Raw genomic sequence first — 26,511 nt, 5'->3', positions numbered from 1 at the left:
CAGATTCCAGCATGTTTATTACCAAATGATGACAATTGTTATCTTCCAGGGGGAAAAAAAACAAACAAACAAAAGAAATATGAGGCCAAACGGGGTGCAACAGATATCTTAAGGCTCTGTTAAATTCTTAGCTTCAAAACAAAGATACAACATAGCATGTATCCCAAAAATGCACAGAAAGCAAATAACTAGTATAAGTTTAAAACTGGCTAGCCCGTGTCATTAGCTCTTAATAAATAGGTTACTATAAGAAAAAGAAGAATACAAAGTGAAATCTGATTAACTGTGTCAGAACTTCTTATTAATCCACATTTCAGAGGAAGTTATTTTTTTCTAAATGATAAGGAATCGGCGTCTCTGAATATTTAAAGTGACACGCGTCATGGAGTCAAACACAAATATGCACGCTGAACTTCCTGCAGTCGTTCCCCCCTCCCTCCAATAGAATAAAATAACAAAATAAAAAACTGCCCTCAAGAAAGCTGAAAATGGAAGACCGGCGTCCACGCAAGTCACACCTTGTAGAGACTGAAAACAGCAAAATGGCTCATCCACATCACTTCAAGTTGAATTAGCGGTAAAAAACATTTTCACTTTTGAGCGTGCGTGCTTTCAGATGAGTTTCACTGCCTCACACTACTGAAAAATTAAAAATAAGCATCACTGGTTTAATACAGTTATTCACCCTGCTGAGCTAAAAAAACAAAAACAAAAAACCTCACGTTACTTTAATTTGTGTCAGTTTTACGGAATAAGATTTTCAAAATAAGATCAGCACAGTACACCAGGATGGGAAACTGGCTGAAGTAAGCATGCTTAAAAGTGAAAATGCTCCAATAATATGAAATAATTTTTTCAAATTCCAAACTTGAGACATAATACAAGGAATATTAAAGTATATAGTAATGATTTAAGCAGCTTTAAAAAGATGCTGCAACCTCACAACACTCCTGCTTTCAGGGATATTTCAGAAAAAAAAAAAAACCCACACACACATAAAAAACAAAAACCAAAAAAGCCCGAAAAGACGAATTCACAGGTGGCCGTTCGTAAAAGTCAGTCAGTACAACTTGATCCCGGGTCATCGCGAAGGCCGTTGAGGTTGCAGCAGAAACATCTTCTAACAGTTATGATATCAAAAATAGGACCGACGTCTTTCCTGTCAGATGCTCTGAGACAGGAAGTCAGAAACCACCTCAAGCAGAAACTTTGCCAGCTGCGGTAAGTTTTTAATCAGCAGGGTTGAAGTCAGGTTGTGCCCGCGTTAACGGATCATCAAAAAGCTTGAGGTGGATCCAGACAAATGATGAGTCTGTGAAACAGAAAGACAGGAGGCCATTAGCTCAGGGTTTGTGAAGTTAAACGCAATGATTTTTAAGATCAAAGCATGTCAAAGTTATTATTTTCAAATACAAGTCAGAGTCATGTTTGGATTATTTAACAGTTTTTTATGCTTTTCTCTGCCATATGTAACGGTAAACTAAAGCTTCCCTGGTTTCTGGACTGCTGCTCAGACAAAATGTACAAATAAAAGTCATTGACGGCAAACGTCTCCTTACTAACAATCCTTATGATGCTTTAAATCCACTAAGGATATGGCATAAAGTATTCCATGTCCGAGGTGCATAAAGAAAATGGTTTTCTCTCAAACTTAAAAACTCTGTGCACAATAAAAAACACAAAAACAAGAAAACAAAAAACTGTTTGGATTACTGTCCAGTGAATTTCTTCCAGTGTACTGCAGCCTGCTGGACCCAAAATGGCTGCCCTCATACTGGATTATTTTTGTTTAAACATAATAAAATTTGCTCATGTAGCTTATTAACCTACTTTCTTAAACTAATTTGAATCCTGGAGTGCAACAGTATTGACTGTTCTTAGGTATATTTCTTCTTTTTTTGTAGTACACGCAGGGTTACATCCTCCTGCAGGTCAATGCCCAAACAGAACGATGTTTAAGGAACGCTACGGTTTGTGTGATAAAATCAAGTTGTGGATAAAAACTGATACTCACATGGCGGTATTTTGAGTTGCGTTTACTGTGTACACGGTAATGCTCGATGTTTTATTTTTAAATTACTGAGTTTTGCGGTTTAAGGAAAGGAAATTCGTAAAGCTTGCAACTGATGCTTAAAGGTTACAGTGAAGTTACAGTACTGAGAAAAAGTATTTGCCCCTGCTCTCTCTTTTGTTTCTTTTTTCCACATTTACAGGTTTCAGATCATCAAACAAATGTTAATATTGGAAAAAGATAACCCAAGTAAAATACAAATAGCAGCTTTTAATGATTTCATATATTATGGAAAACTAACCCAAACTACCTGACCCCATGTGAAAACGTAATTGTCCTCTAATTATAAGAGCTAGTCACAGCAAGAACTGCAATCAAGTGTTTGCCATAACTGGCATTGAGTCTTTCATATCCCTTTGGAGGAATTCTGGCCCACTCTTCTTTACAGAACTATTTTAATTCACTAATACTTTTTGAGGGTTTCAAGTATAAATAGTCTAAGGTCATACCAAAGCATCTCAATTTGATTTAAGCCCATTCAGAGGTGGACTTATCTCATTGTGCTGCTGCATAACCAGGGATGGGAATTGATAAGAATTTAGTGATTCAGATTCCATTATCCATATCATTTACTGATTGATTCCTTATCGATTCAATTCTTACTGATAGTGCTGTGTGGTTAAATGTTTGTGCATGTTGGAGGCTTTTCCTGTCTTTGATGTGTTGGTGGACATTAAAAACAAATAATGTATTACATATATTATGCAGAACACTTTGAGGAAGTAATTTGACACATTACTTTCGCGTTTCTCAGTAAAATGACCTGAAACATACCATCTCATAATTACCATTTAACAACATAAACCTCAGGCTACAGTCCCACGCATCAGCACAAATCCCTATCCTAATGAATGGACAATAAGCCGGGCTTAATTGGCAGGCAAGAAACTGAAATACTGGGAAAAGGTTCTCAATTCCCATCCCAATTTAAAACCCAAATGATTTTGAGCTTCAAAGCATGATCTCATGACAGGATATTCTTCAGGTTTTTTTGTTTCTGTTTTTGTAGCGAGCAGAGTTCATAGTTCCATCAATTACATCAAGTCATCCAAGTCCTGAAGCAGCAAAGCAGCCCCAAAGCATCACATTATCACCACCATGTTTGGCTGTTGATACAATGTTCTTTTTATGAAATGCTGTGTTAGTTCTCCACCTAATGTAACAGAAATATTTTAAGCTCACATTTGTTTTTAGCCACACACAAATCAAGCCTTTGGGTTTGTTTTGTTCATCGGTGGCTTTTGTCTCTTTCTTATTTCTGAATCATGAACTCTGACATCTATTGCAGGAAGTGAGGCCTAAAGTTCTTTAGATGTTCTGAGTTCTTTTGTGACCTCTTGGATGAGTTGTTGATGCACTCTTGGGAGTAATTTTGGTAGGTCATCCACTGCTGGTAATGTGCACTGCAGTTCTCTATATTTATGGATTATGACTCTCAATATGATTCAGTGGAGTTCCAAAGCCTTAGAAATTGCTTTTTAACTCTTTCCATACTAAGAGATGTCAATGTTTCTAATCAGTTTGAGTTTCTTTAACTCACAGTAGAGCTGGGCGATAGAACGATAACGATATGTATCGCGATATAACTTTTACTCGATAGAGAAATTAAGCTATCGCGATAGACCTCGCCGCTCTCGTCCTCTTAAAATAAAAAAAAAAAAAAGGTCAGCCAATCTAAATTAAGTAGCGCAGAGCCGATCCAATCACAGCCGCAGCGTCACGTCGCGTGACTTGTTACGTACAGCACAAGTGCCAAGCCGCACGTGTGTTTGTTTGGGAAGCAGCCAGCGCGTAATGGAGGAAATGAGTGTGCCGACTAGAAAAATCAACCGAGCGTGACCGAAGAGAAAACAGATGATGGTTCCAATGCCGGAGAGATTGTCGAACGGAAGAGCCATAGAAGTTCCGTAGTGTGAAGGTATTTCGGCTATTTCAAGTCTGACAAAAAAACAGAGTAGCGTGCACTGTAAATTGTGCCGAAAGCAAGTCTGGAAATACAATAAACTGGTGCATGCGTCACACTGTGCGCCACGTTATTGTTTCGGTGAAATGAATTTCTACAAGACTGTTACTGTTAATTCTACTCTCTGCAGTGTTTAAATGCTTACATATACACACAGTTACTGTCCCTCCACACATACGACTCGGTTCTGCTTCTGTGCCCCAGCTTTGTTTACTTTTTCCCACCGAGGCTTCTAGACTTCTGATTGGCCAACATTTCTGCACGGTTAGGAATCTAGCGCCACCTGCTGCTTTGGCATGTTCATAGCAGCGTTTTCCTTCATTTCTGCCTTTATGTGTGGACGGGATTATTTTTTAAAACGAAAACAGAAAATCTCCGTTTTCAAAAATACCCGTGTACGTGTGGACGTAGCCTCAGTCTCTGACTGGAAGCGCTAATTCGTCATTCGGCTTTTGTCAGACTAAAGTAACTGTTAAAACTGTTTGAAAAGCTCAGCTATACAACAAGGAGAGATTGAGAATTTCCTTTTAGTTCTCAGTTTATTTGATATTGACAAAAGTTAGTCAGTTTTGTCTGTTCTTCTGTAAAACAAACTAAGATTTATTTTTAGAATTAATATTTTGTTTCTAAGTGGAATTGACAATTTAGTCTGTTTTGTTTGTTCTGTTTTGAAACTTAAACGCTTTAGCGGCTGCCTTTTGTGTAGTTTGCAATATTTGCCTTTATTTATCTGAAAAAGTCTCATGTTCCTTAAGTACATCTACCCTGTTGAACTTATTATGGGAAATAAATATTTAAATAAAAACAAGCTGCTGATTATTTCACATTTTACTTGTGAGCAACGGCACATTTAAATCTTACAAATATAGTTATTTGGCTTATATCGTGATAGATATCGTTATCGCCTGAAATGAAAAAAACATATCGTGATATGAAAAAATCTCATATCGCCCAGCTCTAACTCACAGCATGACGTGTTGCTTTTTGAGTTAATTTAGCCTACTTCACTTTGTTAGACATGTTCTCGTTAAGTGATTTCCTGATTCAACATGTCTGGTAGGGTGTACTAGTGAAACTGAACTTACCCCCTGTGAATTAATCACAGTTAATTCGTGATTTTGGATAGATCTTTTCCCATAATAAAAAAACTATTTTGTTTTTACTTGGGTTATCTAATATTAAATTTTGTTTGATCTGGCAATTTCTTAACTTTGCTGCAGAATGACAACAGCAGGCACTCTCTTTCTACAGTAGTAACAATATCTGCAGCATTCTCAAGAGAGGCGCATCATTTATTTTACTACATTTATTTATGCCCCAAAACGCATTTATGATACTGTTGTGCATTTAGCTAGCAGTATATAATATAAAAAAAAAATCCCAGTGAGCCAACAGATCAGACATTTTAAATTATAAATACGTAATAAATTAAAATGTCTGATCTGTTGGCTCACTGGGATTTTTTTAAAACACTGAGCTGGGGATCCACTGATCTAATAACTGGATCAGATATCGTTCCAGTCTTAACTCAAAAATTTGGAATGCACATCTGTGCCTGCTGTCTACAGAAGCATCTATTAAACTCAGCTGTATGTTTTGTTCTGTGTTTACTTCTAGCGTGAAAATGTGAAGTACTTCAAAAAACGTAATCTACCGTGTTGATGGACTCAAAGAAAATCCAAAGGGTTTAAGGATTACTTATTATTGATTATCTGACACATTTTGGATCCTGAACTTCACAGATGTCATCATTAGTTAAAAACAACTTAAAAGTCCAAATTAAAGGTACTGATGGAGAATCAACCTCATATATCACCATAAGATGACAATGAATTAACAGAGTAATGATTAAAGGTTTAGCACTCAGAATTTTTAAAGCAGCCATCTTTATTTTCTTGTTTTAATTTGAGACTAAATGACCGGCGAGAATCCTACAGCTGCATAAGATTTAAAAGGCTGGTGGGTTTTAAACCGCGGTTGCATCTCTCACAGAATCTAAACTGAACTTCCTGTTTTGGAACATAAATTATTTTTCAGGATGTCACATTTTCCTCTTTCTGCGACTCGCCTCATAGGACCATCTGCTTCATTGCCCCCTGCTCTTCCTCCCGGCCCTGAGCATTCAGACAGTTGCATTCTTCATGCTGCATACTTTCTGCGATCTTATGATAACAAGATAAACCAAACAGTTTGCCCAGAGCAGCACCACCCACTCTTCTTTCTCACTTCCAGCCGAATCTCTCTCTCCCTCACACTGCACTCAAAACACCACACAGTCTTGTGAACCGTCTCTACAGGGACATTTTATCACATTTCGTAAAAATAGTAAGGGGCCAACTGTGCTGTGTGTCCAGAGCATGGGTACAGCCCTGCTAGATGATGTCCCTACCTTTTCCTCACTGTACCACGCAGGCTGTGCAGCACTGTTCCTGCTTCTCTGGCAGCGAGGAGTAATTCATCTGCCGGACAATCTCTGCAAACAGCTCATCCACCATCGTCTTGCTCTTGGCAGAGGTTTCGATAAAAGGGCAGCCCCACTCTTGAGCCAAAGCCCGTCCATCCGATCCGGCCACCTCACGCTCAGACTCCAGGTCGACTTTGTTACCAACCAGAATCAGCGGCACCTTCTCAAAGCGCTTCACTCGCACTATTTGGTCTCGCATTGGTCTGATGTCCTTAAAAATTGAGAAAAATAAGAAGTGTGAGATATTGAAATTTAAACAAAACAAAAAATTAATCATCAAGCAGATGCGAACTTTGGTTATTTCTCAATAGGCACAATTTCTTCATGATGCAAACATTTAATTACGATTTTTCTGGCTCAAAACCGGTCACATTGTTGAGGTAAAGCTTTGTTTTACCCAGCAGACATTCGTGAATTTTCATGAAAGTTTTGGAAATATGCAAATATATATTTTACGGTTGCTAAACATTTCCTTTTGGGAAGGCCAAAACTTCTTTTCACATCTAGTTAAAGCACTTTTATTTATTGGTACTTCAAAAGTAATTATCCATTAAATACCGAGTGCTAATATTGAAGGCTCTAAAATATCAGGACGTGGGATGACTATTTTCTTTAGTAGACCTGGTTCATAGTTATCTAAGCTTTCTTATGCACTGTTTGTTTTCTGTGTGGTGCCATCCTTCAACAAATGAGTGCTATATGGAGATATTGGGGGTCCAAATGAGCCCTAGCCTTCACATTTTAATCTCGATAATGTGGCTTGTAGCATTCCCTGCATGAGAAGTATGAATCACAGCCTGATTAACCACATACGGTTGCAGATTTCAGGTGTGTGTGGTGCATCTGGGGTACCTGGAAAGACTGCTGGTTGACCAGGCTGTAGACCAGGATGAAGCCCTGTCCGTTCTTGATGTACAGGTCTCTCATGGACGCGAACTGCTCCGTCCCCGCCGTGTCCAGGATCTCCAGCACGGAGGGCGACGAGTCCACCTCGATCTCCTTCCGGTAGAAGTCCTCGATGGTCGGGTCATATTTCTCGATAAAAGTGCCGGTGACAAACTGCACGGTGAGCGCGGATTTCCCGACGCCGCCGCTGCCCAGCACGACAACTTTGTATTCTTTCATTGGGGCGGTCAAGGCGGGCTAACTCAGCAGCTAACGACTGCTATACTCGCTCCACAAACATTTATCAGGCCTTTACGAGAGCTAACGAGAGAAGCCACAAAAGTTAGACGATATACAATAACCCCCCTCATTCACATAAACAGTTCAACCGCTCATACTTGGGTTTTTCTACGTTTTCCAGCTAGTGAGACAGTAAAAGTTGATGTCCGGCAACTCCGGCGTTAGCTAGCGTTAAAGCTAGCTCGCGCCTTGCTGAATTCCCGCTGTGCCATCCTCGCGCTTTCAGTCGTTAGATCGATGTGATTCACCACAAGCGCCGGCGTTGGTCAGTGAACTTGTTGTCTACTGACGGCAGGTCACGGTGGTACACATTAGACCCTCACCCCAAACCGCATGACAGTCCCCACAGCAGCCCGCCGGTATCGCCGCAGCGTTGACTGCGTCCTTCCCTTAGTCCGGGCCTGGTTCTGGTTCCGGCCCAGCCCGGCGCCCTAGCAACCGGGCCCGTTATCGACGCAGACTCAGTGTTATAATCCCACCGTCCATTGGCTACAGTTTATTACTGATCCGGTATATATGTGACTGTGTACAGGGTGGGTTCTGCTTCAGAAAGAAAGGCTTTTTTTTTTCAACCATCTGATTTCCTGGAGCTAACAACCTGTTTCCGCTAACGAGAATCAGACTTCCGCTGCGACGGTTTTCATAATAAAAGCACACAAAACGTTACAGAAAATTACGATTTTTCGTTTCTAACATCCATCCAGGTTTTCCACTTAGCCAATTCTGGGTCGCGGGGACTTGATCATGTTCTTTCCTTGATATTTATTTATTTATTTAAATACAGTACTGTGCAAATGCCTTGAGACACCCCTTATTCCTTTAAATTAGTTTTTTTTAAATGCGCCCTCTCCAGGCTTTTTGAAGAAAATCTTTTTTCCTTTTCACTCATTTTCAGTCCAGTCCTTGTACCTGACCATTTTCAGATGACAATTTTAAAAAAATGTTTTACACTGACGTTTGAGTCATTCAAACAAGTGATGAGCTAGTTTTATGTCCACACACAATAGACAGTTTGTTACATTTTATTACAGTTTAGTTGAATACACAATAATAATAATAATGATAATTGCTAACCTACATATTTAGCGATTTATCATGCAGACCTATCTTATTCACACAAGTTATCTAAATGAGCAGATTGTTGTCACATGAAGTGGTTTCATTTATTTTCCCGCAGTTACACACTATCCTCCAGGGGATTAGCTTCACTGATGCATAAGTGTGGGTTAGTTCACAATGTGAAAAACACCAAGACTGGACGTTGTGAGCAAAGACTGGTTTAATGTGCAATCACAATGTTGCCGTTATATGAAGGAAGAATTTGTTTAAAGAAACAGCCACAAAATGAATCAGCTACAGGTCCATCTTGACCATTTCTCCGTGTTACTGAGGATGTCACACTCAGAGGTTGCAGTCTTACATCAGCAGCATAAAGAAGCTGGTCAACCTCACTTCCTCTGAGAGCAGTTTCGATTCCTGTTTTTATATTTATATTTGGGTGAAGTTCTCTGAATAGCTTTACTATAGTGCTTTTAACTGCAATAGATTAAGTTAGTGGTCTGCTAATTCAGATTAATTCTGCATACTGAAGACAGTGACTCTCTACAGTGCAGTTAATTTCAAAACTGCATCATTCATCACACTTTGCACTCTGTTATCTAAGAAACTTTAATTTCATCTGGTTTTTGCCATACTGTCTTTAGTAAGCCATTTTGCATTTTTTATTGTAATGCATAGTCATATTACCTCATTATATTTGAGTTAATTTATTTTTTAGATAATTAAGATAATTGTTTGATCCTGTTTTATTTAATTTTATTGAGCTATAGACTATTTTATTCATTTAAACTATATGTTGTTGGGCAGATCATTAGGTATGCCTTTAAACTCCTCAATCAACACAAATATTTAATCAGCCAATAACATGGCAGCAACTCAGTGTATTGACATGTTGAGTTCAAATTGAGCATCAAAATAGGGAAGAATTGTGATTTAAGGAACTTTGAAAATGGCATGAATGGGATGGTCTGAGTATTTCAGAAACTGTGGATCTAGTGGGATTTTCCCACAAAATCACCGGGTTTACAGAGCATGGTTTTCTGAGGGAAAATGCCTTGTTGATACCTGAGGTCAGAGGAGAATGGTGAGACTATGTCAAGCTGATAAGGGTCAACAGTAATTCGTTACAACCAAGGAGGAAGAGCATCTGTGAACCCAGATGAGCTGCAGCAGCAGAAGTCCACATCAGGTGCCAGTATTGTCAGCTAAGAACAGGAAACTGAGGCCACGATTTGAGGCTACAACATTTCTGAGGAATGTTTCCAGTTCCCAGTACTGGCAAGGTGTACCTAACAAATTGTCCAGTGTGTCTATACCCTATGCTTGAATAAATTTAACCCCATAATATTTTCATCTTGATCCCAATGACCTGATTTCTCTTTTGTGAAAGGTTAAAAGGTCTTTCCTGGGTGCCAAAACACTTTATATACAGATAAGCCCCTGAGATGCATGTGTGTTATTGTAGTCTTAGTTATTAACAGTTGTTGCATAAAGGGGTCCTTTAAGGCTATATATGCACATTTAGGGGCATTACCAGATGTTCAGGGTGTACGTTGTGGTTTGTATACTTCTTTTGCTGTATGTGTATGTCTGCAATGAAAGAGACAAAAAAACACACACAAGAGGATCACAATGAAGTGTTTTATTTAAGGTCAAACAGAAATTGCAGAACTCATCATAGGCACAGTAACTTACTCATAATTAGCTATACACTGCAAAATATATTGGCATGTAGCACAGCAGCACATACAAGCACCACAAGCAGAAAACAGAGTGAAACAAAGAAACAGCAGTCACGTTCAAGTCTGCCCAAGAGTGTCAGAGTTTTTTATGGCTTAGTCCTGAACAGTCTTTGGCCCTCATCATCTTCCACGGGGGTGTCGTTCAGTCGGCGATTGTACCCAATTTAAAAAATAAGTTGTGGACTCAACAGAGGATGTAATTAAATTGATATGATTGGCACACGCTCAGTTCACGTGGCGGTTTTAGTCATTGAGATGTAGAACCTAAAAGTCCAGTTTGCACATTAAAGGCACAATCACAACTAAAATGAATCGTAACAATACAGTGATTTAAAACCCACAGCATGTACTTAAACTGGGACAGCAATGATGAGGGGAGCTGGTGAGTCAGTAGAGACGCTTTGGTGAGTTGTGGGTACACGTCGTTCAGAGACCCGTCCCTGCTCACAAACTCTTTGAAGTCAATATTCAACAGTCAGAGGGCTGTGAACCGATTCTCCAGGATGACTCAGTCAGTTCAACACTAGGAGAAGTGCCATGGCAACAAAATCGCTGGCTTTGGGGGCAAATAAAGAGGATCACATGTTCAAATCAGCAGAACCAGAGTCATGTGAGGATGCTGTTGCTGCTGGGAGAGGAAAATATTGGAAAAGCCGTTTGTTTGCAATTTAGTCTAAAATCCTGAGGAGAATTCAGATTTATTGTTGTTTTGGTTAATGACAAGAAACAGGAGAGTTTAAAAAAATTACAAAATGACAGAGATGAAGGAGAATTTAAATCTCTGTTCCTCTGTGGTCAGATTTAATATCGGCTCCTATTTTGTTTTTTTCCAGCCTGCAGATGGAGCTACTCTGTGCTTTATTTCGGTGCTTTACTGGAGAGAGGAATGTGTCTGCATGTCATCTGCTCAGATTAGGTTCTTACATATGATCCACCTCTCCTGTTTGATGTCAGGGTCGCATATTATTAAACCACAGAGGATCAATCAACTGAAGTGAACTGAAAAAAAATAGCTTTATAAAGCAAATCATTTGTAGTTTACAGCTAGGCAGTGCCATGCTTAGCAAAGAACAGGGCTCTAGCAACAAACAAAAGGGCAGATGTAAGAAAACAATAGACATATCGTTAACAATATATTGATTAGATTTTTTTTAATTGACTCTTTTATCTGTATTTATTCAAAATAAATTTTGAGTATTCTGACATAGTTATGTACATAAGTGCAAACAAGGTGAACATCACACATTCGTATACACCTCAGTGAGGATCGACATCACCCAGCACAGCTGGGCAGTAAGAGACCTCGAGACCACCTTCTTGGCCAAAACCTGAGCCAGATCTCTCGGTCTGTAGGAGGCAAACGGCAAAAACCGCTCGCCTCCACAGAAAAAAAGATCTTCCAGTTAGTCCAAGGGTCTCTTTACCTCCCTGACAGATGTTTGCTCTAAAAGCCAGAGTTCATTCCTATTTCTCAAAAACACCATGTACAAGAAGAAAAAACCTAAATATAAAATGAACGTCAAATAAACAAAACAAAATAAATGGCTGACCTCCCCTAAGGACCTTTGGATATTACAAGGATTAAAGTTTTTTCAATCACGTTGCAACAAGACAAACTAATAATTAGACATTCCCTTTTCGGATAGGTTAGTGCTGTATGTCATCTCAATTATTGTGGAAAAAAAATCACTATTAGGATAATAAAAAGGTAGCCATGTTGTCATTTTGTTGCCATAGCAACAGCAACTATTACCATTAACAATGACTCCATCATTGTGTACAAACGATTTTCATATCATAATGTTTTTCATATTGGTCTACACAAACTATTAACTACATATAAATGATTTTTTTGTTGTCATTATTGTTATTATTATTTTCATGCCGCGTTTTTTTTTTTTTTTTTCAGAAAAAAAAATCTTACATTTATTACATTTTCATACACAGCTGTGACATATGATCAAGGATTAAGGCCCTTTGTTTGTATTCTCAGGACTGAGTTAACTGTGTCCACATGCTGAAGGATCTGATCACAGGACAGCGAAGATCAGAGCTCTGCACACGTTGAACAGTTATGATTCAGGACCGTGTGGGGAAAAAAAATTACAACCAGGCCCAAAGGTAATCAAGTACAAGAGAATGAATGAGGGAACAAAATTAAGAGGTAAAAACATTGTTTGTATTTTTTTTTTCTCATGGTGCTCCGCAATCCTCAAATTAATACACTCTTGAGCCTTAATAGATACATTTAAATGTATTTAAAAACCTCAAATGCCCTCGAGAGGCACAGTTTATTAATCAAGTATTCTGTTTTTCCAGCTGGACAGTGAAGGCATACTGATGATAGGGGTAGGGTCACTTAAGGAGGGGATTGGCTGGACGAAGCTAGTCTTTAGAAAAAGGGACCTGTCTGGACATTCTGATCATCAGGTTCATAGAGACAGCTATGAGCCTACATACTGTTTGATCCACCATGCAGATAAAAAGTCAGCTATACTTTAAAAAATACTTTATTCAACTATTTTGGGAGATACACTTATTCACAAGATTTTATATCACTCTTATGTCTGTATAGTAAATATGAAGCTTAAATCAGCTGTATGGGGCACTAGCCTGTTTCCATACAAAGTGGAGCTACACAGATAAATTAACAGGTATTAGGTTATTACAAATAAGGTGTCCTCTAAAAGTATGTAAACTGAAATAGATATTTTAAACCTCAGTTTTAGCATTTTAGGATGAAAGCATTGCATGAGATAAAATACAGACTGGCTTTAGCTTTTATTATGTGCTATTTAATACACAAACAGCACAGAAATAGATAGTTATGCATCTTGATATTTGTAGACCAGTTCAGTAGCGTTTACTTTAGGCTACCTTTTCGCTGTTCAGTCAACATGCTTTCATATGGCTTCTGATGTAGAGGATCTGTGGATTTGTTCTCTGCTCGGTCTGTTTGACCTCAGCACAGCCTCTGATACTGTCGACCATGATACTTTCCTTAGTAGACCTATGGTTTCCATTTGACTAACCTTCTTCTTATTTATCTGCAAGGCTCAGATAAATGCGAGGCTCAATCCTGAGCCAGCTGGCATCATTCAGGGTTTTTCAGAAGTTTCTTATCGTTTCTATGCAGATGACATTTACTTATACGTCTATCATTTTCTATTATATTTTATTGTGATTTTTCACAGTTTTTATTTATTTTACACTATTTTTTGCCAAGCACTTTATAACTTCATTTCTGTGACAAGTGCTTTTATAAATAAACTTTACTTATATACTATATAAGAGCTAAAGCCACCTACTGTTTTGTCTCATTTTTGTGCTTTAATAGCAACTTCAGATGCACAAATTATCCAATAATATCTGTTAACGCACTTATAGAGGGCACTCTATTCTTGTTTAAGTTGGCTTAAGTTATTACAAACATTACACAGTTTGTCCAAAAGCTAACTTTTAGTTATCTAAAAGGTGTAAACACCTTCCATGCAAGACTGCACATTTAATCTTTAAAATGGATATAAAGAGGGCACTCTGTAGTTTTATAGATGTTTTCCTCCTGTAATTATTTCTTCATGGACAGTTTACAATCCATCTGGGTTATATTGCTGGTTGCCTGGCAACCTCACTGTTCACAAGCAGTCACGATGTGTAATGCGGTTGTTTTTGCACAACTGTTTATTAAGGTGTGCTGGCCTTTTCTCTGTGTTAACTAGCAGCTCTTTCCAGCTTAGTATTAGCACAGAAACATAAGAGCAGCTCAGATCTTCTGTCTTTAAAAAAAAGTAAGCAGATATGTGTACTTTTTCTTAAACTGCCACAAATACGCCATTTGGGGCATTTAGGTGGTCAGGAGGGAAAAGCTTTTACACGCCCAAAATGAGGGTTAATCCCAGGATTATACCTGGTGCTGAACTTGCAGCTCTGGCTGGGTGGGTTTTCTGCACAGTTATGTCTCCACAAAGCCTTTCTACACCAAAAGTTAACAGAATCAGGGCTGCAGTACTGGGACAAGGGAAATACATGTGAGAAAAAAGGTAGCATGCTGACTTTCTGCCTAATGAGAATATGCTTTGTTTATAGTGCTTTGGATACTACAGAGAGTAGGGGTAGAAAAACTGACTAGCAATAAATGGTACTGAAATGTACCTGAATTGTGTACATTTGTACTTCAAAGAGTACAGCAGTCTGCTCTACCTTTTCTGACAGTGAAAGATATTTCTAAAAGTAGTCACACCACCCATTAACATTAAATATAAATCTATATAACAATACACATACTTTAATATGTCTTAACACAGTTTCATCATGGTACCTACAGTATGTGACCTCTGAAATAGTCTATATAGAGTGAACCATTACATTTCAGCATGCCTGTCTTTTAGAAGGGCATGTGTAAAGTTTTTGCATTAGATACATTCACGACACATTAACATTATTTAAAATGAATAATGTTCAATGGGAGATGTGTAATATCTGCAGCATTTACATCTAACCAAATATGTGATCCATCGTCTTTTCTGACACACGTATGTATGCACACAACTCTCTGATTTATTTCCTTACATTGACAGTAAGACAGCACAGCTGTCTCAGAGAAGAAACTGATACAAATGTGATTTCATATTATAATAATGTACCAAATAACACATCTGTCTTTGAGCACTGGTCTGGTCTTACAGTGTACTGACAGTTTTGTTTGAGGAGACTTGAAAGAGGCACATTTGAATTTGGATATAAGTGATTTCAGCCCAGTTTCCAAAGCTGTTAAGTTCATTTTTTTGTATACACCTACAAAGCAATTCCTTACACACTTGAAAGTCCCCCCCAATTTTTTTTTCACCATCAGACATCAAGCATGAGAATTGTTCATCCTTTTCTACAACTTGATTCTGGTTATAAGAATATTTAGAGTCTCGTCATTTTTGACAAACAGGACAGCAGTAGAAAGACATGACATTTTAAAGTCAGACAGGACATTTTCAAGTTCGAAGCTTTCTCCCTGCAGAACCATAAAACATAAAAATCTTGTGCCACTTATTTAGTCCAAAAGCCACATTAAACAAACAGCCTTTTGAAATACATCTCTGCATTAGAGAGGGAAACATTTATTTGGAGGATTTATCCAGATATTGCATTAAACGGGCAGTTCCTTGCATATACCGCAGACTTTAGGCACAACAAAAGGAAACCGATCTCGCTTCCATCTTGTGCAATAACTGACATCAGGTGTAAAAGTTTAAGTGGCATTTACAGGCGAGCTGAACACACACAGAATCGGTTTCAAAGAGTGTTCAGGTTTCAAATCACAGAGGAAACAGGATGAACCTTTCCTTTTTTAGTCGTTACACAGTTACCCATCACAAAAGAAACACAATCACTGATCGGAAATCACGATTCAAGAAACTTCACAGCTCAGGTTTATCAGTTTTGATGATTGGAGCTGTCTGGTCTATTACTGGAGAGTACTATACAGAGAGGGGCCCTTACATAGAGAACATAACCTCAGCTGCTTTAAGGCAGTTTATTTAACACATCCTAAAGATATCCCTCATCCCATCTTCTTTATAAGAAGTAATTACATACTAAGTTACTTTCACCCAGTCTACATTTTTCAATAAAACAGGGGGGGCGAATCATTCATTGCATTTAGGAAACTCTAATATACATTTTAAGAGGCATTTGCTGTAACCAGTAGACTTTATCCCAATAGCAGCTACAGGCTAATACACTCTATTTACGTAACTAATTCTTCTTTGAATTATTTTTGGGACACTAAGTCTCCTCTGCAGCTGAGCAGAAAAAATCAAAGGCACAAACAAATGAACAACAACCCCTTACTGACGTATCACCGGGCAAAATGAGACCATGATGACAGACTGAGCGGTACACGTCGTACAACACAAACGTCACATTTGCACTCATCTTGAAACGTAAACGTGACATGATATGAAACACTCTTTCACTTTGACAGCCCGTCATGGTTGGAGACCGGCAGCTGGTCCGTCTGAATTTTCTACAATGAACTTCTCAGAGTTTCTTACTTTGGAACAGTCAAATGTGTTGGGTGGCCTCATGTGATGGCTCCGACCCATAAAGGGCATTTAGTCTTGAATATATATGTGTGTGTGTGTGTGTGTGTTTATGTGTGTGCACATGTGCTGCACTTTTAAGGTGTGGGCATGTATGGCTGTAAGGACGAGGGAGCTCTATTGCTCGCCCCGATCAAGTCAGTATGCATCAGGGTGGCTGCTTTAAAGCAACGGTAATACGTCCAGGTCTGTATTGCATGAACCATCGCAGCTCTCTTACGTTCACAACATGATATCAGTCGGTGTGCACTGTGGGCGAGGCACATGTTTGCTGCAGTGCTCGGGGTTTATGGGACTTTAACTGGGGTTTCGGGAAAGGCTTACTGAGTTTAGTGCCACAGGAGCTGCCACCAGCAGTTTGGGGACGGGGCAGAAATGGGTTTCCATGGGAATGCACTGGAGCTCCACCGGATCTGAAGTCAGAAGCTCCGAGGGGTCTACTGGAAGAGAGAGAGGGGGGGAAGAGGAGGAGGAGGAGCTGTGAGTTCTTACAGACACAAACATATGCAGGCAAACCTCTGTAGCAGATTATTTTATACTGATATCTGTGCTTAATTATAATGATCTTTTAAAATTATGGGCAAAGCAAATAGTCAAGTTAGCACTGAGGTTGTTTTTATAGATGTTAATGCTGAATGTGTGTTATCACCTCACTTTACACCTTTGCTTGTTTGAATCTTCACGTCAAAAAGAGAGAGGGTTGGGTGTAACATCTCAGGAAGGAAAGTTTACAAAATCTGTGATACCTAGTCGACTAGTTATGCACTCATCCATAGTAGCAGCAGGTTAGTTCAAAATCATGGACTGGTATGATGCTGGTAAACCGAAAGAATGCAAATTTAGTTCATTTCAGGTAAATTCCATTAAAGCTGCATAGTAGAGTCGAGCCACATGTGATTTCATCTTAAATGTGAAACATTTTTTCCTGCTGGTTTTGAAATTAAAAATCCCCATCATGTTTCGTAAAAATCAAAGCAAACGGACTTCTGTTTTAGCTGTAAGTAAACAACAAAAAGCAGCAAACACCACCAGTCAAAGGATTTTAGAGCGCTCTCATTTTTATACATATTAAGGGAAATTACATTGTGTAATATCTCAGTGCACTCTGAGTAAATAATGGTAATGGTTAATCCTTCAGTTTGTGCAAGCTCTTAAATCAAAGTGATGTTTTTATTGCTAAAATATCAAATTTACTGCTTTACAAAAAAACAGAAAGAATTAGTAAAGCACATTATTGTTTTTTGATCGAGATGGTAAATTACAGCTATTTACTAGTTTTGGTGGTTGAATGCTATCTAACGCTTGATTAAGTGTGCTGGCTCAAATTCGGGAATAAAAACGTGAATTCAGTTTGTTGTTTGCCAAATAAATAAAAACATAATTTTTAGTTTTAAGCAAGTTTTTGACAGATTTCTAAAATATTTGTGCTTTTTTTTTGGTGTTTTGTCAGGTGGTCTAACAAATTTGTGAAGCACTGTGGCCACTTTCAGTTGTTTCCTTATTCACGAGAGGTCACCACAGCAGGTAGCTTTAATTATCAGATTTTCTACTCTGGATCCCCTTCCTGATGCAGCCCCAAAGGGATCTGGATCTCCTCCTGGGATCAAACCGGGACTCCTTCACTTGTTAGGTGGGCTCTGGGCTTTAATTTCAGTGATCACTGGGACATAAAAGAAAACACACATAAAGAATGAAGAGGCAAATTTGATAAAAAAACTGCTTAAAATTTTGTGCCAAAATTAAGGTTTAACAAGCATTTTTCATCTTTTTGTGTTGTGGATTTTTTTTTGTCACATATCTCTTGTAACGTCTGTGTTGTACCGGTCTTTCCACAGTGGCGCACACATCAATGCACTTGCGGGTTGACCTGTCTGGTTAATCGAAGTTAAACTCTCTGTCCAGTTTGTTTCTTCAGAAATTTCAGGTCTTTGTGCTGCTGTGGGATAAACTGCAGACCCAGATTGCTTCAACTCTGTATTATATTTGATACACAAGTTTTTGTGAGTTTTTGAAATGTCTGCATCGTCAGTGTTGTTTTATTCTCTCTCAAAAACAAAATGTTTTAAGCAATAAAACATACCACATATAGCAAATTGATATTTATTTTCTTTTTTAATTTGTCAGAAGGTTCAATAAACGCTCCAGTTTCAAAAAGAATAAAACATTTCTGGCCATTTTTCACAGTTCAGGATTTTCAGGGCCAACGGTGCATCAGAGGGTGTAGATTGTTCCTGTACAGACCAAGGGTTTCTAGTATTTGAGAAAAGTTGGGACACTTACGGGTGAATTTATTAACTTCCAGAGCTGCAGGAAAGCTGTAGTTCAACCAGTTTTCTTAAACTTAGACTTATTTTTTAATAAATTTACACATTTTTCTTTTCCTTTTTCCTTTGCTGGTGACCTGCTGACCTTCGTACCATTCAAGTTTATTAGAAATTTAAATAATGAGGGTGCCCTAAATCATTTGACTGGTAGGTTGTATCCAAGCAAATTAAGTAACTGTTTGGCTGCAAACATTTATTTTTATATGATATATATTTTTTAACAGAGATGAGAGCTGGCATGCTTTAATGCCAGGCCACATACTGCACACAGTAACGACTGAGACAGACATGATGTGATTCAACACCAAACAAAGACACTCAGATGAAAACAGTTGTCAATTTCAAGATTCCTCTCAAAACGAGTTGTTTTCATTTGCTCGCATCATAAGAAACAGAAACGTGAGGAGAGATGAAATGTGAAGATAACACGTGACACTACGGGCAGACAGTGAAAAGGACTGAGATCCTACAGAGCTAAAATCAAAAGAGGACTGAAATGAAAGAGCAAACCTGATTCGAGGCGGCAGATTCAGCGAAAGGAACATTGGTGACTGGGGTCGAGGCCGACGAAACAGTGGAGGTGGTGGCACCGTGCATCATGGGAACTTTTATTCGGGCGAGTCAGACGAAAGACAGAGGACGAGGATATGGGCGGGGAGGAGGGAAGGGGAGGGGAGGGGAAGGGAGGGGGAACAGGAATGATATGGTTACCATGGCAAAATGTGTAGGATCAAAAGTCATGGCACAAGTCAAGTGATATTGCCAGGATGAATTTGAACAAGTACCAGGACACATGCAAACAAAATCAGAGATAAAAGGAGAAAAAAATACATATTTAAATAGCTGACAGGATACAAAATAAAAAAAAATTAATTGCTCACCAACAAAATGGCAGTTAAACAAACAAAGCAATACACAGTCATACAATCTAATCAGACTGGAGTATCTGATAATTGTATTGAATGGACGGAGCATGTGTATGGAAAGAGCAAATGATCCATAAGAAATACTTTTATTCCTTTCGATTACAATGGAAGAGAAATCCTGAGAATTTAGTGATTTAATGGCAATCATATTTTATCGTTGCTCTGAAGTCCTGAGCTGAAGGTGCTAAAGACTGAAAGTACTGGTCCATTTTTATCCTCATTTGAGTCACTTTTTATTATTATTATTATTATTACTAACTAAACAAAAGGCACTGGAACAAATCAAAGTTTAGTTGACTACTTGCAAAGACCAACAAGTCTGAAAACAGCACACATCTTGTCTAAGATGTATAATACTATTAAGATTCTCAATTGGTGTGTGTCAGACCAACCAAACTCACATATATGAACATAAGCCTGAAATATGTACACAAAACATGCACTGTGCTATTGTCCATCATCATACACAGCACAGCTGTGGCTCTGCAGCAACATTAGAAAGCATCTCTCACACCCAGAGGCGATAAGGTCATCGTCTCACTGCTCCACAGAAACATATAGTTGATTCATACCTTGAGCTGAAGCTTTTCAGCATAAACAAGAACTGAATTTGTCACATTTAATCTAATATGTTGCTTTTAATTGCACTTTTATCAATGTAACTTTAAAAGGTTTTTTTTATATTGACTTTGTATTGTCTCCGGCATGATCAGTTACTTGATTGTTGTGTTTTCCTTGACCTGTCACCCTGGACAGGATGTGCACTTCTGTAATCTATGGCAGGATGCAGGACAGTGACAACATCCACTTGTGGATTCATTATACAATAGATCGGCACTGTGACACTCAAACTGGTGTTTTCACCCCAGCTTCTTAATTATAGCTCGACTGAGGACTGTGAGGATGTATACACTGGGATTAATGTCGTCATACATGAAGAGTAGGGACACCAAACACTGTTATTGCTTTTATGTTCTATTTGTACATTTAGCAAGTAGGAAGGATATAATGAAATTATGTTTTTTTGGTTGCATTGTGAGAAATGTAGTAGTCAGAAGTTTTCATACACTCATCATTGTGGTCATTTTGGGCTGGTAGCTTCTCTTTGCTCACTCACTGGATTGCCCAACACAGAGCTACACCTGCTTGTTGATGACTGCTAAAAGCATTTGGTTGAGGTGGAATCTGTTAAGGAATATTTAACCAAAATATCAGCGGGTTTGTTATGTGTATATAACTGAGAGTGTCTGTTTACCTGTGTGGATTAGAGCAAATCCCCAAAAAATTCAAACTTGTGCAACAAATTCTTGTTTTTTAAAGCCATTAAAGATCTATGCTGTGCAGGTTGAAATATGACCCTTTTTAATTCATTCCATTTCCCCATGCTTCCCTGAGCTTGGCACTACAACATTTTTAGGACATTTAAGGATTGTTAAAAAGGGCATCAAATCGATCTGATATCCAAACCAAAATCTCGATATCTTTACTGCATGTAAAGAAAACCCCCCCCAGCTCATTCTGAGGGGATCGTGTGGAAGGCTCTGATAAATTTTTCATGCAACCATACCCATGTATTGACCCATATATTGCACTAAAGTGAGACTACCTCTTCTGCTTAATTTTTTTTTTTATATTTTCAAGTGAGGTAAGCAAAAGCACAAACAAAGTTTCCCACTGTTATAGAAATGCAGTCTGCTTTAGGCTGGAAACTAAAGTGGACAAAATTCAGCAAAAGAAATCCCCAAAAACAAAACCAGAGAGGGACTCGGACCATCCTGAAAAAGTATTTTACTGCAATTTATAACAGCAAAGACACATGAAAATATTTTGCTTCTTTTTTTCTTTTATGTCAAAATTATTCTCCAAATGTATTAAATTTACGTCCTAATATCAGTATGTAGCACTGGGAAATGTAATAAAGGTGGAACTGAAGTTAGGAAACACACACACGCAGACGTATGCATGACTAAACATCTTCTGCAACTTTTTGTGATTCTAATCTACCAGATTTTTAGTTCAGATGGACTGACCGAGTGAATCGTGTATCTGTGCTTCTCATCACTGTTGGTATCCCTAAACTATCTGAATAGAAACCCTGCATCAGTCTGCTGCTGTTCCACGGTTATGTAATCCTGAACAGCATTGACCTCAGACATAGTCTAATCCTCCATGGTTAAACTACAATATTCTGATATTTCTGACATCAGTTGAGTGAACATTTGTTTCGTGCATTTAAAAGAAAATCTGTAAAACCTTCCTCTAAACCAGCTGGCACTTCACTTCAGCCCTGAAGTGAGCTTCTGGAAGCTCTAAGGAGGGTGGTGCAGGTGGGGTCCTTGTGTGGTGAGCAAAAAAAGGAGGTCCCTTAATCTGTGAGTACAGACACTGACAGGAAGCTGATGAGGTTTTTTTCCACTCCCTGCTTTCCCAGCAGTCTGAGCTACCGGAGCTGGCACAGTTCATGTAAATCCAAATGCTTAAATGATTAAACACTTGCACTTAAGACTTGTTTGTTAAACTGGATGGAGAAAATCAGTGTTCGACTTCAGCAACGGAGAATAGTCGGTTCTCATTGTCAGGTCATCCAGTAGTTTGGTTTTGATTAAATAACGCATAGTCCATGAACTATGTTGCAAATAGAAAGTCATCGTCCATGTAACACTTCCAGGTTTAGGTCTGTCTGCTTTTGAAATTTCATTCCCCTAAAGGAAAACCGTTTCACATAAAACACAAGAAGCATGAACTTGAATCCCTGCTAATCAATTCTACTGCACATGTACGAACTACACAATTTATAGTTAACTGGGCGAAACATGGTCACCTGTATGGTCGTGCAGGCCTCTGATTAACACACCAATCCTACGGCTGGTCACATTTTGTACAAACACGTACATAAAACAAGAAACAGATGACAGCGAAAGTTAAGACGAGAGAGCAGACAAAGGTGTGCCCACAGGTTCAGGTTAGAGCAGGTAGCACAAGCAAGCAGCATGGAGTTAGTGCACAATGTGTACCGGCGCACAAAAACACACTGATGCAAGCTGCTGGTAAAGTAAAAGTGCAAACACCTCAAATCTCTAAATGCTGTAGTGAAGAAAATGGCATTCAAGTATCGAGGAATAAAAACTGCATGCCAAGTGTGTATGTGCACATGTACTATCCTATTGGTCAAACGTCTAGGTTTTGCTATGCTTCCCTGTTTAGTTGGTGATAGTAGCTTTGTCGTCTCAGTTTAATTGTAATTAAAAACCTTTATTTTAGTGCCAAATTTGCTTCCTTGGTGCAGACACTTTTATTTTTACTTCCCCGCATTCCCTCCAGACTTCCTGGAGAACGTAACAATCAGCAGTCAAGCTGAAGGTGATTATCAACTCCACCAGTAAACCCGGGGTGTCCTCAATCTATCTTGGAGCCGGTTCACATGAAAGAGGTGGTGTTGGCAGCATCTGACCAATCACAAACATGGCAGCAGAACAGCTGATTTTACAAAGGAAGACAAAGCTACAAAAGACTGGAAAAAATGCTACAATAGAAAATGTTTAGGTTAACTGACTTGTCATTATCAAAGCTCAATCATTAAGGCTCAATAGGATCTGACATATTCAGAAATCTGCACAAGACACTTGTAACCTTATTCTTTGAGCTGCAGCCCCGGCTGTGTAAAACCGTCTGAGAGCAAGGACAGAACAATTAAAAAACTGAATTGAAACCAGTAGGTGTGCAGATTTTATGAACAGTCAGTAATAACGAGTATTAAGTGTTCAGTTTTAGGATCAGACATGATTTTAAGCCTTGCAGAACAAATGAAAATAAATAAAATGGCTTTAAAACTGCTTGCTAGATAAAAATGAGCATTAACGTTGCTCTTAAGGATCTATATTTCTCTAAAGCACGACCTTCTCCTACCTGGATATTAAGGTCCACCTGTTTTTCCAGGACTGATGATGGCATTTTCCTGAGAATTGGTTAGTGACTAGGTGGTTGTTTCCTACGTGCAGGTTAGGTTTGCAGCTTTAGCTGCCATAGTGACTAATGAACCACCTTTGTGACTCAAAACTCTAAGTTAAACCTGAACCTTGCTAAAAACCTAATCCGGCTTTGTGGTTTAGGCCTTTAATGTGTTTGTCTCTTTAAGCTGTGTCCTCTGACTCTATGGCCTCATCACAAGCCAAGCAAGAGTGAATCCGAATCAAGCAACACAACAGACAGTGGAACAGAAGAGAAGCGTCACACAGCACAGAAGCCCTGAACAGACACAGCAACTTCTTCGTCCTACAGTTCTCCACCTTTGTGTTTGTGTGCACAGGCCACTTCTTGGATTCAAGGTTTGAGGGTGTATGAATTCAAGGGACCTCCTACTGGTGTTGCTAAGGTTTCCAGAGACTCACCAGTGGGGATAAAGGCTGGTTGCTGGAGCTGCATGTTAGCCAGGGCTTGCTGGTAGTGGAACATGCTGGGATTGAAGACGGTGGCAGCAGCTCCGTTGCTCTTCTCTAAGACAGGCCTCTTTGGTAGCGGCTGCATGGCCCCCGGGGGCAGACCCTGGCCATGAAGAGAAGGATATGAATGAAAGCAGTGGTTATCTTTCAACACAGGTAGTGATGGGTGTACAGAAAACACTCTCCCTGGAACAAAAAAAACAAAAGTAGATTAATCTGGTGTCATCTCAGGGTGAATATAAACTTTACCATTAAGATTACATGGATGCTTTTTACCACCACAAGAGGGCACTGCAGTATCTAAGATTAACTGAAGTGATGTAAGGACAGCCCAGAGGTCAGGCCAAGAGCAAAATGGGGCTTCTATCATTTCATCTTCTAATGGGGCCGGTGCTGAACCATCAAAATGCTATGGAAGATAACCAGGATATATAGGTATAAAACCTTAACACACAGGCCATTAATGTGGGATGTGGCTGAAGCAGGAGTATGTTTGAATGACCCCACCTGATCTACAGAAGTAACACAGCAGCAATCCCCTTCTTTACTGAAGTTAAAACAATGTTACAAGCTAAAACCAAAACCAAATTACCTAGAAATGATCTTTCTAAGTTCTTTCACTTTAATGATTTGTATCTTCTTTCAGTAACTATAGATTACTCACATCGATGGCGTTAGTCATTACAGGCAGCTTCACTCAAAATAGTGAACGATACGATAGAAGCAGTTAATGTGCTAAAAAACAAACCGTTTAGACCAGATCATCCTATCTGAAGCAGGATATTATGATCTTACATTGTATCATTGAACAATATAGCACTGGAAAGGAAAATCTGCTGCTGGTAATACAGCCTGGACTTGACGTGACATGAATTGTCCTGTTTTTTACTGCAACTTGGACACTAATTTCAGTGATAAGTGTTTTGTGTGTGGAGCACATATGCTGTCAAGAATCTTTGGCAGGGAAGCTTTAGAAGAAGCAGCAACTGTTGTACTCAAATAATCTTCAAGAACCTGATAAACTGAAAATTGTAGCTTCAGGAACACAAATCAAGAGAATAACATAGAATAACAAACTATTTTGTGAAATGCTGTTAAACAGCAGATACAGTTGGGTCTATAATTTGTAGTTTTGTATAAACAACTACAGTCGATTTTAAATCAAACAATCGAGATGTGATTGAAGATCAGATACCATCCATCCATTTTATACTGCTTATCTGGGTTCACGTCACGGGGGTAGGAGTCTAAACAGACAAACCTGGACTTCCATTACCCTAGGCAACACTTCCAGCTCATCCAGGGGGACACTAAGTCTTTCCCAAGCCAGCCGAGATATGTAATATCTCCAGCGGGTCCTCGGTCTGCCCCGGGCCTCCTTCTGGTAGGACATTAAATCATTCAAAAGGAGGCATCCTAGTCAGATACCCAAACCTCCTCAACTGACTCCTTTCGAGGTGGAGGAGCAACACTTCTACTCTGAGATCATCTTGAATGACTCAGCTCTTTATCTTATCTCTAAAGGAGAGCCCAGTCATCCTTCAAAAGGAAACTCATTTCCGACACTTGTATCTCTGACCTCATTCGTCTAGTCCCTACCCAGAGCTCGTGACCATAGGTGACCACAGGTGAGTGCAGGAACATAGACAGACCGGTAAATCCACAGCTACGTTTTTATGCTCAGTTCTCTCGACCACAACAGATTGGTACCAATCCAGCCCAGTCATCAGCAGGTGAGGCCTGTTTCCTTGTTACTTCATAAAAAACTTCACTTTAATTTTAAATATAAGACCCAAAGAGACGTAGAAAAAAACTGGAAAAATCAACAACCTGACCCATTCTTAAAAAGAAGGAATACAGTGGCCAGCTCAGCAACACCAAATGATAACAGAACGATTTCCACGATTAAGAAAAATAGCTTCCCAACATTTAACAAAGTCATGAACTTGAGAGAATGCAAACCACTGGTTACACTAAAGAACAAAAAGGCCCAAAAAAGTCTGCAAAGTTCTAGAAGTTTTATTTTGTGGGGGGAATAGATAAAGCTGCCAGGAGCAGAGGTAGTGAATGTGGATGAGTTTAAATACCTGGGGTCAACCATCCCAAGCAGCAAACAAAAGATGTGAAGAAGAGAGTGCAGGCAGAGTGGAGTGGGTGGAGATGAGTGTCAGGGTGATTTGTGGCAGCAACAGTGAAAAGGGAGGTTTACGAGATGATAGTGAGACCGGATATGATCTTTGGTT

The 26,511-nt window shown here is 39.0% G+C and overlaps 2 protein-coding genes across 6 annotated transcripts in view; both read right to left on the bottom strand.

Annotated features, from left to right (window-relative positions):
- rap2c (RAP2C, member of RAS oncogene family) lies at positions 1-8,322 on the bottom strand. The gene is made up of 3 exons (XM_082553325.1): positions 7,351-8,322; positions 6,424-6,709; positions 1-1,312 (listed from the first exon to the last, which is right to left on the bottom strand). Exons 1-2 carry the CDS (start codon positions 7,621-7,623, stop codon positions 6,431-6,433), a joined length of 552 nt encoding a protein of 183 aa, XP_082409451.1. The 5' UTR covers positions 7,624-8,322; the 3' UTR covers positions 1-1,312; positions 6,424-6,430.
- Positions 8,323-16,884: 8,562 nt separating this feature from the next.
- Positions 16,885-26,511, bottom strand: part of mbnl3 (muscleblind-like splicing regulator 3) — a 29,699-nt gene continuing 20,072 nt past the window's right edge. For 4 of the 5 annotated variants that reach the window (XM_082553277.1, XM_082553278.1, XM_082553279.1 and 1 more), the window contains 3 exons: positions 24,218-24,371; positions 19,414-19,508; positions 16,885-17,016 (listed from right to left, as the gene is read on the bottom strand). In XM_082553277.1, the coding sequence (XP_082409403.1) occupies positions 16,999-17,016; positions 19,414-19,508; positions 24,218-24,371 (267 nt within the window). In that variant the 3' untranslated portion in view covers positions 16,885-16,998. Of the gene's footprint in view, positions 17,020-19,413; positions 19,509-24,217; positions 24,372-26,511 lie in introns of all 5 variants that reach the window. The other variant, XM_082553281.1, reaches the window with a different exon arrangement.

Source organism: Aulonocara stuartgranti (genome assembly GCF_965226115.1).
Source record: "Aulonocara stuartgranti genome assembly, chromosome: 2".
In the NCBI taxonomy this organism is placed as follows: domain Eukaryota; kingdom Metazoa; phylum Chordata; class Actinopteri; order Cichliformes; family Cichlidae; genus Aulonocara; species Aulonocara stuartgranti.
This window is presented reverse-complemented; position numbering and strand designations above follow the sequence as displayed.

What these genes read in the sequence shown, in the direction of transcription:
- rap2c (XM_082553325.1), bottom strand. Translation starts at nt 7,623, where the DNA reads ATGAAAGAATACAAAGTTGTCGTGCTGGGCAGCGGCGGCGTCGGGAAA. An exon ending in TCAACCAGCAGTCTTTCCAG is followed by an intron (nt 6,710 to 7,350) that starts GTACCCCAGATG and finishes TCAATTTTTAAG; the next exon opens with GACATCAGACCAATGCGAGA.